This window comes from Periophthalmus magnuspinnatus, chromosome 18, assembly GCF_009829125.3.
Source record: "Periophthalmus magnuspinnatus isolate fPerMag1 chromosome 18, fPerMag1.2.pri, whole genome shotgun sequence".
Classification (NCBI taxonomy): domain Eukaryota; kingdom Metazoa; phylum Chordata; class Actinopteri; order Gobiiformes; family Gobiidae; genus Periophthalmus; species Periophthalmus magnuspinnatus.
This window is the reverse complement of record NC_047143.1, coordinates 26,943,672-26,955,889: the sequence shown is the minus strand read 5'-3', so window position 1 is coordinate 26,955,889 and position 12,218 is coordinate 26,943,672. Positions and strand designations below refer to the sequence as shown.

The 12,218-nt window shown below is 40.9% G+C and overlaps 1 protein-coding gene across 1 annotated transcript in view; it reads right to left on the bottom strand.

Moving 5' to 3' along the window:
* The window catches only part of arhgef15b (Rho guanine nucleotide exchange factor 15b), a 26,815-nt gene extending 14,597 nt beyond the window's left edge, over positions 1 to 12,218 (bottom strand). Inside the window, exons 1-2 of the mRNA XM_033983294.2 lie at positions 11,875 to 12,218; positions 4,094 to 4,559 (exon numbers count right to left, since the gene is read on the bottom strand). Coding sequence (XP_033839185.1) covers positions 4,094 to 4,475 — 382 coding nt within the window. The 5' untranslated portion in view covers positions 4,476 to 4,559; positions 11,875 to 12,218. The remainder of the gene's footprint in view (positions 1 to 4,093; positions 4,560 to 11,874) is intronic.

The following is a 12,218-nucleotide window of genomic DNA, read 5'->3' as shown; positions in this document are numbered from 1 at the left end:
ACACCATCTGGGCTCGTCGCTCCGGCTCATCAGGGTTGACCAATACTCTCCCCGTACGGGTCACCAAGAAACTGTAGCAGGTTTTGTGCCGGTAGAACCACCGCTAGCAGTTTAAAATATTTGTAGGGGAAAAGCTGGCGACTGAAATAAACAAAGTAAGACGGAGACATTTATTTTTGCGGTGTCGTGGCTTTCTACAGTAGTTGTTTTGAGTTTCAGTGTCGTTAGCGCCTCCTTCAGACGGATATAAGGCAGTGTCCAGCGGGAATCTGACCACAAATGAAGAAGAGACGTTGTAGGAGCGAAGACGTTTAGCTGCTCGTCCAAGCCGCGGCTTGGACGAGCAGCTAAACGTCTTCACTCCTACGACATTTTGTCCAGTTCACAGATTTTATTTTTCTTTTGCCATCACCTCAAGTTGTTTTAAATGCGCTAAAGAAACAGAAATATGATGCTAACTCCTGAGCGTTTGACCGTGTTATACTGGTCCCTTACTCAAACGAATCTGATTGGTTTACGTTTGAATATTTCCGTAATGTCGCGCATCATTAGAGGCTTAAGCGCGCCCAGAAAACCCGTGACGCACATGGCTCTTTTCTGAGTTTTACTTATTTAAACACTGAGCCCTGGCCACACACGTGTTTCAAAAATAAAAAACACGTGCTAATGAAAAGTTAACACGACGAGAATCCACCGGAGAATCAAAACAGCCTGTTAATTTAAAACACAATACACACGAGAACATTCAGAGCCAAAACATGAACGTTCAAGCTAACACCGTGTTAGCGCCTTCTTATTAAATCGTCGTTTGTTTAAGTTTTCTCGCGGTTTATTTTTAAAGCATTTTCAGAATCACAAAGTTAAAGTGTAAATACAAATGCGGGAAGGCGCCGGTCCAGGTTTTCAGCTCCGATACCGATTCCGATACCGTGGCTTTTAAGTATCTGCTGATAAACGACGTCGACCAATACCAAAGCAGAGACGGAAAACAACATTTAAACTTAAAAAAACATCAAACCAAACTGTTATTCATCTCTCAATAATGACAGAACAGCTTTGTGTAAATAAAAGTTCATATATTTCACACGTTCTGGGTCAAATATTCGTGTATCTGTCCAACCAGGATATCGACTGAACCGATATTTGGAAGCCGATATCCGATCCAGCTCATTGATGAGTCCAGCTCTAGATTACAATAATGTTTTCTCATCACAAACAGACCTGGAGTTGTGTTTCATTGACGTTTAAACGCACAAATCCTGGAAAACACTCTGTTCCACCTTGTGATGTCATCGTGTGGCGATACAGGAAGTGCTCCGCTGCGTTTTTAAACTTCATTTCCAGAATCATTTGTATCATTTCAGCCTCTGGAATTGCCTCTTATCTCGACTGAACTGAAGGTAAAATGTAGGTAGCTGTTGAAAACTACCACTCGATGACATCACAAGGTGGAACGGAGCATTTTGAGGTTTGGAGATGTTACAGACTAATAATAAAAACGTTAAAGGAGAACAAAAACACAACTCCAGGTCTGTTTTTGAGGAGGGAATAGATTAGAACATGGATTAAAGCTCACAAGAGTCAGTTTTGTGTAATTTAGGACCTTTTTTAAAGTAGTTTTAGTCGTATTCTGTCTCTGTAGTGTCAGTATTGAATTTAAAATCAATAATGTGAATATTTACAACATGCCTGATCAGAAATACATGTGTTTTTCTATTAACAGTTAATCTAAATGCTCACTGTGTTTGCGTTCACATCATAAAGCCACAGTGTTAATTGACGACTAGCGCAGAGATCCAACTTTGTTATGTAACTTACTAAACGTTCAAACACTCTGGGACATCGACTTCGGCCTTAATCAGTCTCCTCAGTTTGTACGTCCAACCAGATCAGACTTAAATCTCACAAGAATCCATTTTGTGTAACTTTACGTTCAAACATACGTCACAAACACACAGATTAGACACACTGAACACGCTGCATACTTTAAATACTCGCTGTATAGTAACGCTCCCTCACACTTCACTCTGACGTGCACCTGTCTGAACAGGTAACCCCCACAGAACCAGTTAACAGGCGTTAGTCAGGAGCACCACACCTGTCGGAGTAAAGCCGCCCTGATCAAACACACACGCGCACACACACACACACACACACACACGGGCCAATAACGTGTGTACACAAAGAACAGGCAGGACTAATCTGGTTTTAATACTGTGGTTTAACGATGTGAACGCAAACCACAGTGAAACGACATTTATATGAACTGTTCATAGAAAAACACATGTATTTCTGATCAGGCATGTTGTAAATATTCACACTATTGATTTGAAATTCAACACTGACACTACGTAGTGCTATTAAAACTACTTTAAAAAGGTTATATATTACACAAAATTGATTCTTGTGAGGTTGAATCCATGTTCTGACGCTGTTATCTCCTCAAAAACAGACCTGGAGTTGTGTTTTGTTTCATTCACACATGTTTGAGTCACACTTTATTATTTGTCTGTTACATCTACAAAGCTCAAAATGCGACGTTCCACCTTGTGATGTCATCAAGTGGTAGTTTTCAAGTGAACAACTACCTACATTTTACCTTTGGTTCAGTAGAGATTGGCTGAAATTATCCAAATGATTCTAGTAGTGAAGGTGTGAGTTTAAAATAAATAAATAAAACACAACTCCAGGTCTGTTTGTGAAAATAGAAAACAGAGTAATATGGGCCAATTATGATTCACCTTTGACCCCTAAAGCGTCAGCCTGGATTTGAGGATTTCTAACCGTTAAATCACACAAACATAAGGATAATTACTTTGTGTTACTAAATAAATGAAAAACAGGCATCATTAGAGACAGACCGATATTTGCCCTTTTTAGCGTATGGGATATCGGCCTTAAATCTCCAGCAGAAGTCGATATTTAGTCCCGTTGCCTAAAGAGCACACACAGCTTTATTTAAACATTCAAGGGCAAACAGATAACAGCACAAAACGTGACTACAGCAGCTACTGGAAGAAAACAGAGCTGTGGAGGAGTCTGAGTCGATTTAAATGACAGAATTTGGAGGAAATAAACTAAATCGGCCGCACATATCGACCCAGAAATATCGAATTCATCGGCGAGTGTTTGTCCCGTAAAACCCTGAATGAGAGGGGGCGTGTCCAAATGTTTGACAGGTCGTGTCTGTTTAAACACCTGTCAAAACATGCACCATCTCATTCACTTTTTCTTCTTTATTTATTTTATTATATACATTTAATATTCACATTCTTAGAGCTGCCTTCTTTTCTTTGTCTCAAAATATTTAGTAGAGCTTTTTTTTTTTTTACTACATAATTTCACATATTTTGTTTCATATATTTGACGTCTTCTGTGTGTTTATAAAATATAGAAAGTAGAAAGAAAAAAAACATTGAATGAGAGGATGTGTACAAAAAGTAGTAGCAGTAGGAGTGCATTATGGGAGCAGTAGTAGTAATAGTAGCAGTAGCAGTAGCAGTAGCAGTAGCAGTAATAGCAGTAATAGCAGTAGCAGTAGCAGTAGCAGTAATAGCAGTAGCAGTTGCAGTAGCAGTAGCAGTAGCAGTAGTAGTAGCAGTAATAGCAGTTGCAGTAGTAGTAGCAGTAGCAGTAATAGCAGTTGCAGTAGTAGTAGCAGTAGCAGTAATAGCAGTTGCAGTAGTAGTAGCAGTAGCAGTAATAGCAGTTGCAGTAGCAGTAGCAGTAGTAGTAGCAGTAGTAGTAGTAGTAGCAGTAGCAGCAGTTGCAGTAGCAGTAGCAGTAATAGCAGTTGCAGTAGCAGTAGTAGTAGCAGCAGTAGTAGTAGTAGTAGCAGTAGCAGTAGCAGTAGTAGTAGTAGTAGTAGTAGTAGTAGCAGTAGCAGTAGCAGTAGTAGTAGCACTAGCAGTATCAGCAGTAGTAGTAGCAGTATTTGCAGTAGCAGCACTGCATTATGGGAGCAGTAGTAGCAGCAGTAGCAGCAGCAGTGCATTCTGGGAGCAGTAGCAGTAGTAGCAGTAGTAGTAGTAGTAGTAGTAGCAGTAGTAGCAGTAGTAGCAGTGCATTCTGGGAGCAGTCTAACAGTCTTTACCTGATCGTCCCCGTTCCGCAGAGCCGCTCTCCACCTCGTTTCCCGTCAGACTTTGTTGTTTTCTGAGGACTTTGTTTCTCTTCATGGGCAGGGGCGGGGGCAGGAGCGGCAGACTGAGCCGTCCCGGTTTGGGTTTGACCGTGGGCGCCCTGGAGATGCGTCTGTAGATGGGCTCGGCTCTACCCGTCGTCTTCTTGGAGACCGCGGCGCTCGGGGCTTCGTCCTGTTTGCTGAATTTGGTCACCATGCTCTTGACCACTCCCCCAGAGCGCCTCACGGGGGCGCCCCTCTCCCCCAGCGGAGGGGAGTCGGGGCGCAGGGGCTTCGGGCGGGTCTCCGGGCGGGGCGAGGGGGGTCGGGGGCACGTATCCACGGTGGACATGGTCAGGCGTGTTCAGCGATGCGTTGACCTGCTGCTCTGACCACACGAGGGGTCAGGCTGGGGTCACTTCAGACATGATTACGTCTGCGGCAAAACAAAGAAACACACAGATTAAAGAAAGAAAGAGTGATAAAAGGAATTATAAAATGCAGTAATCTGTCATTTTATCGTGGGGGTTTTACAGAACAACCAGTCGCCAATGAATTCGATATTTCTAGGTCGATATTTAGGGCCGATTTTGATTATTTCCTCCAAATTCTGTCGTTTCAATCGACTCAAACTCCTCCACAGCTTCTTTTTTCCAGTAGCTTTTAAGAAAGCTGCTGCAGTCACGTTTTGTGCTGTTATCCATTTCTCTTTGCCCTTAAACGTTCAAATAAAGCCGTGTGTTTGTGTTCAAAATATCGACCTCTGCGGGGATTTAAGGCCGATATCCCATACGCTAAGAAGGGTAAATATCGGTCTGTCTCTAATAATGTACATGTTTTTTTTTATTATTTAGCGACACAAAGTAATATTCTTCAGTTCTTGGGGCACGTCTGGCTTGATGTTATGTTTCCAGGTTGACGTTTTAGGGCTTAATGGCGAATCTTAGCAACGCTGTCAATCAAACCTGTTGCTAACGCTAACGGGAGCGACCTCGGGGAAAGACGGCGCCTGATTTGTCTGTTATTAATGTTCATATCTTGATTTACAGACACAATAGTGAAATAAAAACCCCAGGATCATGTAGAGGGTTAATACGAACATTTAAGACCAGAATGAGTCTGAAGCAGCAGATTAGAAAGCGACGATCACTTCCTGTTTGTAACGCGGGCGGCTAGCAGGTTAGCTATGTCCATTTATATATACAGTTTATGGTCAATACTACAAATCTCATTAATCGTGCAAAATTTCCTGAATATTTCTAAATGTGGTATAAATCTGAACTAATAAAACACAACAATATAAAAAAATACAATTACTTTGGGTTAAAAATCACATTATGTCGTGCGAAAGTGTTTTTATTCTCATAGCGCTCCAAATATAATCAGTTTTATTGTCTGTAATAAACAAGAACAATGGAGAAAACACTACAGTCAGATTAATAATCATCTTAGGCCCTGAGTCGTTTGGAGAAAAGTGAACTTTGACCCCAGAGCCTCAGATCAGTCTGTGTGATCGTAGTACTATAAAAGTGTAGGATTATACACGGCACAGTAAAGTAACTCAAGAACAGGTTTATATTTGACCTGAAACAGTCTCAAAGTCCAGCTGCTGTGGAAAAACTACTCCATTATGTTACTTAAGTAAAAGTACAGATGCCAGAGCAAAGAAATACTCAAGTAAAAGTAAAAATATCACCAAAAAAATCAATTTAAGTAAAAGTACAGATACAAGAGCAAAGAAATACTCGAGTAAAAGTAAAAGTATCACATAAAAAAATCTATTTAAGTAAAAGTATTAAAGTACATGTTTAAAAATGTACTTTAAGAGTAAAGAGGAAAAGTACTTGCAGGTTTTTGAGATTTTATAAAGCTTCAAATGTGGTGATTTTGATAAACAGAAACAATTTAATCCATTTTTTTTAATCGATTTTTATTTGCGTATTTTTGTTTGATTAAATTCTGAACGTGTTAAAATAAACCCTCACAATAATAAAAATACTTCAAGTTCAGAAATGTAGTGGAGTAGAAAGTACAGCTACTGCTCTGAAACGTAGTGAAGTAAAAGTAAAAGTATGGTAAAAGTACATTGTGGTTTACTGTGTTCGAGCGCTCTCATAAATCACGGCGCAGACTGACGGTGTGTGTGAAGTGTGTGATGTGTGTGAAGTGTGTGATGTGTGTGTGAAGTGTGTGGTGTGTGTGATGTGTGTGAAGTGTGTGTGAAGTGTGTGGTGTGTGTGATGTGTGTGTTGTTTGTTTACACAGTGAAATGACCCGACGCTCCAGGAGTAAACTCTCTCCATCCAGTTTCCAGTTTGACCAGTTTAAAACACATGAGATAATGTTCTACGGCGCTAATTAATACATAACCACTCATTACATAACAGCTTTACTCTCTGCCCTGTCATCAAACTCCATTTTATTTGGTAACTAGGCAACAGAAAACAATTACTGAAAATTAATACTGTAGTGATGTGACGTTCTGTGTTTGTCTCAGAGCGCAGACTGTTTATACAAATGCACATAGCTAACCTGTTAGCCACAACGATCCAAACAGGAAGTGATCATTTCTGGCTCCAATTCACTTCCTATTGAAAAACTGTCCCCTCTCTGTGTACCTGCTGCTGTCAGACTCGTCATTTTGGTCTTAAATGTTCGTATTAACCCGCTCTACATGATCCTGGGGTTTTTATTTCGCTATTTTGACGGTCCGGTCTAAACTCAGAGCTACAAGAACAACAACTCATCATTACAGTATTTTGTTTTGATTCTAAGTCGCTCTGGAGTATAAGTCGCACCAGCCAAAAAATACATAATAATGAAGAAAAAACATATATAAGTCAGACATTTTATCTTTAAAGTCAAGTTATAATAATAATAATAATAAAATGTGGACCAACAGGCTGAATATCAGTACAGTACGCTAACGCTAACGTAGCACATTTATATTTATTCAGCTACATGAAGCATAGCATATGTTTTAATAATTTCACGTATAAGTCGCAGCCCCGGAGAAACTGAAAAAAGTGCGATTTATAATCCAGAAAATACGGTATATACGTGTTTTTTTGTGCATTGCCCCTGATAAAATACATAAGGTCAAAGTGCAAATTCAAACTCTGCACAATGTGAATCCTGAGTTTCCATTTCACTGAAGGCGTGGACCGTACTGTATGTCATGGGCTCTCATCCAAAAACATCTGAACGGACAGTATCATAAAGACCGTTGAACCGGATGATCCCAGTATTATGTTACAATATAAAACAGTTTCATTTTGAAGTGGTATTTGTGGTGCGTTTTGTGCTAGCCCTGATGCTCCGGGCTTTTCCTGAAGGCCCCGTGTGTTTATGATCATGTATAAACTCTGGAAACTCTCTGAAGTGACATCATTTCCTGTGTTATTCTCACAAACTGTTTATATAAATGCACATAGCTAACCTGCTAACCGCCGCCGCGTTACAAACAGGAAGTGATCATGAGCGATCTAATTCACTTTCTATAGAAAAACCATCTCCTCTCGCTGAACCTGCTGCTGTCGGACTCAAAACGTGTGCGAAATATAGTTACTTTTTCGTCTTTAAGTACATTTTTAAACAGGTACTTTAATACGTTAATTAAGTCAATTTTTTCACGTGATACTTTTACTTTTACTTCACCATTCTGTCTGTAAATCAAGATATGAACATTAATAACAGTGCGGGTTTGAAAGGGGCGTTACCTTCAACAGCCTCGCTCCTGATTGGCTCTTTGGTTGCTATGATACTCGTGGTCTGAATTCCAAATATGAAACTGAAGCTGAAGCTGTGGTGACGTCACACTCACGCTCAGACTTGACAAATGTTGTTGTTCTGGTATTTGTTTATGTGTTGTTGTTAATGTATCTGCTTTTGTACGTGACACTTGATAGATTTGGCGATTTTTTTTCCAATTGTTGAAGCAAAACAAAACACTTAAAGGTCCTATATGACACAAAACTGACTCTTGTGGCTTTAATCCATGTTCTAATGCCGTTTCCTCCTCAAAAACAGACTTTGTGTGTGTGCGAATGAAACAAAACACAACTCCAGGTCTGTTTTTGAGGAGGAAACATCATTAGAAAAAAGGATTAAAGCTTCAAGAGTCAGGACCTTTAAATTAAAATGACTTCAGTTTACATGTGATTTACACACACTCCCTTTTTCTCTCTTTACTAAACCTTTATTATTAGTCTGTAACATCTCCAAAGCTCAAAATGCTCTGTTCCACCTTGTGATGTCATCAAGTGGTAGTTTCCAAGTTAGCAGCTCCTAAATCTGCAGGGTTTGTGTGTTAAACATGTGCGAATGAAACAAAACACACATATTTAGGCAGAGTTCTCTATTGAACTAAAGGGTTAACGCTCATAGGAGTCAGTTTTGTGTCCTATCGTCCCTTTAAAACTCTCTGGATGAATATACTGCTATTAACCTCTCAGATATACAGGTTTATGAGGTTTTATTCTGGTAATAATCATCTCAGGGATTCACAGATCATAAACGACACTGCAGTTTCATCACTTCTATCACCTTTTAATGACCATTTTCCCGGTTGTTTACAAGAATCGTCCCCGTATTTGTTTCTGGGACGTCGTTAAACTATTTCATGCCGCCACTTGCTTCAGGAGCGGAGATATCTGCTCTGACTCACCATGACTAACCCGCACTCTGCTATTACATCAGCTGTCAGAGTTTTAAAAATACAGAGAAGGAATCCACAGCTTGTTCGTCGTATGATTTCACTTTGACATCACCCGGATTCTATTTATAAAACAACGACTCCACGTCTTCACCTGTGGAGCTGCTCTGGATTAAAGCGCAGCGCCCGTATGACTAATCACTCACGTTTAACACACAAACCCTGCAGATTTAGGCTGAGTTTTTCCTTCTCTCAAACCGAAAACACTCCGTTCCACCTTGTGATGTCATCGCGTGCTGATACAGGAAGTGCTCCGCTGTGTTTTTAAACTCCGCGCGCCTTCATTTCTAGAATCATTTGGATCGTTTCAGCTTCTGGAATTTCCAATCTCGACAAAACAAAAAGTAAAAAGTAGCGGTTAACTTGAAAAAAAACTACCACTTCATGACATCACAAGGTGGAACAGAGCGTTTTGAGGTTGAGAGATGTTACAGACTGATAATAAAGTGTTACTCAAACCACTCCAGGTCTGTTTTTGAGGAGGGAACAGCGTTAAAACATCAGAAAACAGTGTAACATGAGCCTTTTTAAAGTAGTGAAACGTGTCTTTTATAAGGAGGATAATCCCTGAGACGATTATTACCAGAACAATACAGCCTCATAAACGTGTATAAACTTAAGTACTACTGTAAAAGACGGGATAAAAGGTCACACAGGAGGTTTCGTGTACTTTCACTTCGGAGGTTAACGATCGTCTCTGAATCCTGGGACTTTTAAAGAGGGACGTCAGCGAGCGGGTGAACAAAAGCACAACACTCGGATCGACATGTGACTTCTCTCTCTCGGCACAGCTCCTAAAGTCTGTCTGTAACCACGAAACCACACGAGCCCGTCAGACCAGTTTGAGTCGTGTGCGCACCGCTCTGTCAGTGTGGGTTTTAACGAGTCGTTTAAGGTGTTCAACAGACAGTTCCTATTTCACTTTAATCTCATTTAAACGACCCACATGACTCTACGCTCTCACCTTTGCTCTAATGTCGTTTCCTCGTCACAAACAGGGAGTTGTGTTTTGTTTTGTTTCATTCGCACATGTTTAACACACAAAAAAACCTGCGTATTTAGGCTTTTAGTTCTTCTCTCAAACTGAAAACACTCCGTTCCACCTTGTGATGTCATCAAGTGGTGATACAGGAAGTGCTCCACTGTGTTTTCAAACTCCATACACCTTCATTTCTAATCATTTGGATCGTTTAAACCGCATAACTGCTAATCTCTACTGAGCTAAAATAAAAGATAGGTAGGTGTTAACTTGAAAACTACCACTTCATGACATCACAAGGTGGAACAGTGCGAGTGTGAATGAAACAAAACACGACTCCAGGTCTGTTTTTGAGGAGGGAACGGCGTTAGAACATGGATTAATGCTCATGAAAGTCAATTTTTTCATGTTCCAGTCACGTCAAACTACAAAAATGATAGATATAACAACACTTTAAACTTCTGCCGTAAACGTCGTCACAACAAAGCGCCGTGTAGCTTTCGGCGCCCCCTATGGACAGATGCACATCACACTAGAGCAACGCTTTTTTTTCTCTTTTCATTTGTACCAAAATGACGATGCGACGCTGCCAAATCCTACGACTATCAACGATTAAGAAAATAAAACCGGAGAAGGAAGTGCGGACGTCACAGTGGAGGTGAAAAAAAAGAGTCAATTAAAGATTAAACTCAAACATGAATCACTGCAAATAAAACTTCAGAGGCTCAATGAAAAGAAATGACTAGAACATGGATAAAAAGTCTGAAAAGTCCAGGTCTGATTTAATAATACTGTACTTAGATTATACCAAACATCACGCCGTGTTTACAGTGGCTTTGAGGGCATAAGGGCGGGACGCAGAGGGACACTTCTGCCTCCAGGTCATAACCATTGTCCACAGAGCGACATTAAAACCACTCCAACCTGGGCGTGTTCACTGCAAAAGCATTTACAGACAACATGGCTCTTGTGTCTCTGAGCTACTCCAGACTAAACACACACAAGACGCCCCTGATTCTTGACTGGACCCCCCTCCTCTTTTGTCTCCTTAGCCTGTATTGACCTGGTTTGTACAACAGTCCAATAGCTCCCAGTGTCCAGTCTGCAGGATTTCAGAGCCAGGCTGGGTCAGTGGGTCAGTTCTCACATTGTAAGAGAGGGGTTTACGTGCCCAGATCACATCGGCGTGTATTACTGTGGTATCGGTGGGCACGGGGGGGGGGGGGGGGGGGGTAGTTTCCACCGACGCGCGTGATGACAGGGGAAGCTCCACGTTGGCCAGGAAGAGCGGAAGGAAAGGAGTGATGGGAAAAAGATGATGTTAATTTCATAAACTGTGGGCGACCTCTGATAGGACGGGCGTCGATCACAAGGGTGAGGCGAGGTGCGTAAGTGCAGAAAACATTTAAGATGAGATTCACGTACAATAAAACAATGTGTGACTCACGTGCTTTGTTTTATCAGGTCTAATTGTTATGCATCGTTGCTAATTTTGGGAAGTAACTGAACATTTGAACTTTGTATTTTCAGTTTCATTTGTAGCATTGAGCGTGCAGTTACTTTTCTAAAATTAAACGTATACTAGGCAGTGCTTCATGCAGTTTAGGCTTCGAACTGCACAGAATTAGCACAAGAAATACAAAAAAAAAGCTCTTATAGTGTGTGCACGTGCATTTTTTCTTATCTAATCGGTGAGAGAAAATGCAAAACAGTGAAACAAACAGGTGAAATAGGTGATTTTCATTCTATGCTGCGTCTTTAGACAATAATTTAAACACAACTGTGCGTGAAAGTATGCAAAATATTCAGAATATGTACATTTTCAAAGTATTCTTCCAGCTAATTACTTAAAACAGCCCATGGCAAAAGTGAATTAAGTTGCAATAAAGATGTCAGACAGGTTTGTTTTAAATAACTGGGATTAAAAATGATTAAGAATGACAGTACTAATTAACTTATCCATTATAAGAAAACTGCAGACTACTTCCTACAACGGAACAGGTGCCAAAGGTCCCACCCATGCCCACGTGACACCCCAAAGACAAGCACAGAACTCACCAAAATCATTCAGATCTGTCCAAATATCTCATCCGTGTGTGATTTTAGCAGATCAGCATCGTTAGCTCCGAGAAAACCCTGTGTTTGGATCACAGAGGAGACACAAGTGTGGCCCCTGGGAACCTCTGACGTCAGCCTCAGGAAGGTGAACGTGAACAGGCAAAACAAACACAAACTACAGCTGTTTCTCCGTCAAATACAGCCCCAGGTCCGGTGTGCTATCGCTGCTCTGACAGAACCCTCGTGTGCGCTCCCATCATCCCCCTCGGTGTCTCCTTTGTTACCGCAGTGGACTGAGTGAGAGCCGGGAACGAGCAGGAGGCAGTGGATCCTCAAGCGGCTCT